General features: G+C 42.6%; 1 protein-coding gene across 1 annotated transcript in view; it reads right to left on the minus strand.

Moving 5' to 3' along the window:
- Positions 1–354: 354 nt before the first annotated feature.
- The window catches only part of LOC116698348 (ras-related protein Rab-17), a 4,028-nt gene continuing 2,778 nt past the window's right edge, over positions 355–1,604 (minus strand). Inside the window, exon 5 of the mRNA XM_032530264.1 lies at positions 355–1,289. Within this exon, the coding sequence (XP_032386155.1) occupies positions 1,159–1,289 (131 nt within the window). The 3' untranslated portion in view covers positions 355–1,158. The remainder of the gene's footprint in view (positions 1,290–1,604) is intronic.

The following is a 1,604-nucleotide window of genomic DNA, read 5'->3' on the forward strand; positions in this document are numbered from 1 at the left end:
ACTGTGAGGCACGTGAGGGGGGGGGGACTCAAAATGTTTCCCAACTTAAAATGCATTTTCCTTTTCCAAGATTGTGTTGTTTTTCTTCTTACACAATTATTTAAAGTATATATCCAGTTAATATTTACAACAGCGTTGGGGACAGCTTTTTTTTACTTTATGGTTTAATTATTTGAAGTCAGAAAACTCATATTGAATATATCATCTCACTCTTGGACACAAACAAGCAAATAAGCCTATTTTCCAAAATGTTGAAACTATTTCTTTATAATCTGGTCCAGTTAAACAAGGTGGCAGAACTGAAGAGACAACACTAAAGCAAAGAGTGACACCCAGTGAAATGGGAAATATTTCTGACATTTTGGAGTTCTTTATTTACCATTAAAGTTGTACAAATTAGGCCAATGTATCTATCACTTGCAGTACATCTGTGTCCCCCCCCCACCAGGGTACAATTTAAAGACCACATTGTAGGTTGACACCACTGCAGACTCATGGGTACATAAAGCAATCAAGATACTGTATGTTGTTTTAAAAATGTCTCCAAATGGTGTTAAAGGCCAGTTGTTGTCGTTCGTCATCGTTTCCATCTCCAGACCAGCAAATTGTGGAAATACTTTCAAAGTTTGGACTGTTCAAATACAGTTTTTTATTATGAGATTACCCCAAGAACCACACTCAACGGAGCTGTGCTTATGGGATCTCCGCTCAACCAGATCACAGGCAGGAGACACTGAATGAAAGGAAGTGGTATGAGTTCCACATCTGGCACATGGACAGACACGGAGGAGGGCGTTGATCCTGGTCCTAAAGCCACCGAGGAAAATCAGTACGACAAATGAAACTCTTGTGGACAGATCACTAGTACGACTGTAACACAAAACCTAAGGACTCATACTGCATTACAAACACTGAGAAGCTTTATGTCTGAAGTAAAACATCCTGAAAATGCATTCCTTGTTTATATTTCACCACAATGCCAAATTACAGGATATATTCAGGGTTGCATTGGTTAGTAGAATCAAACAGGCAGAGAACCCCAGATTCAGAATGTAACAGCATGTTTTTGTGTGTATTGGCTGTGTTACCCGGTGCAGCTTTGAAATGATGAAGACAGACACAAAGACAAGCAGTAAATCCATTTGACAGGGACAGAGGTTAGGGTCCAACTTTGCAGCAGGATCCAAAAGGATTGAGCGTGTCTCCACGACGCAGATCCACATGAGCCGTCTCCCTCCACTCGGACAGCCCCCCCTGCTGCGCTCCAACACACTCGTACACTCTGTGGGCTGAAGCAGACCTCGGTTACACTCACAGCTGCAGGCCTCTAACAGGCCAACTGGCACCTCAGACCTTCACTTAGACCAGTGGTTCTCAATCTGGGGGTCGGGACCCCCAAGGGGGTCATTAGAGAATTTCTGTGGGTTGCCAGATAGTTGGGGAGAAATTGAGTTAAATACTATATTCTACACAGGGGAATGGTTTTTACACTACTGTGAGTTTGTTATATTCCAGGTAGTATATTCAGAGCTCCAGTTCTAAATCAGGAGGTCCTGAAACACAGAAAGGGTCTGAAGGGGGGTTCATCAAACATCCACAGAGCC

This window comes from Etheostoma spectabile, chromosome 11 (assembly GCF_008692095.1).
Source record: "Etheostoma spectabile isolate EspeVRDwgs_2016 chromosome 11, UIUC_Espe_1.0, whole genome shotgun sequence".
NCBI classification, from domain to species: domain Eukaryota; kingdom Metazoa; phylum Chordata; class Actinopteri; order Perciformes; family Percidae; genus Etheostoma; species Etheostoma spectabile.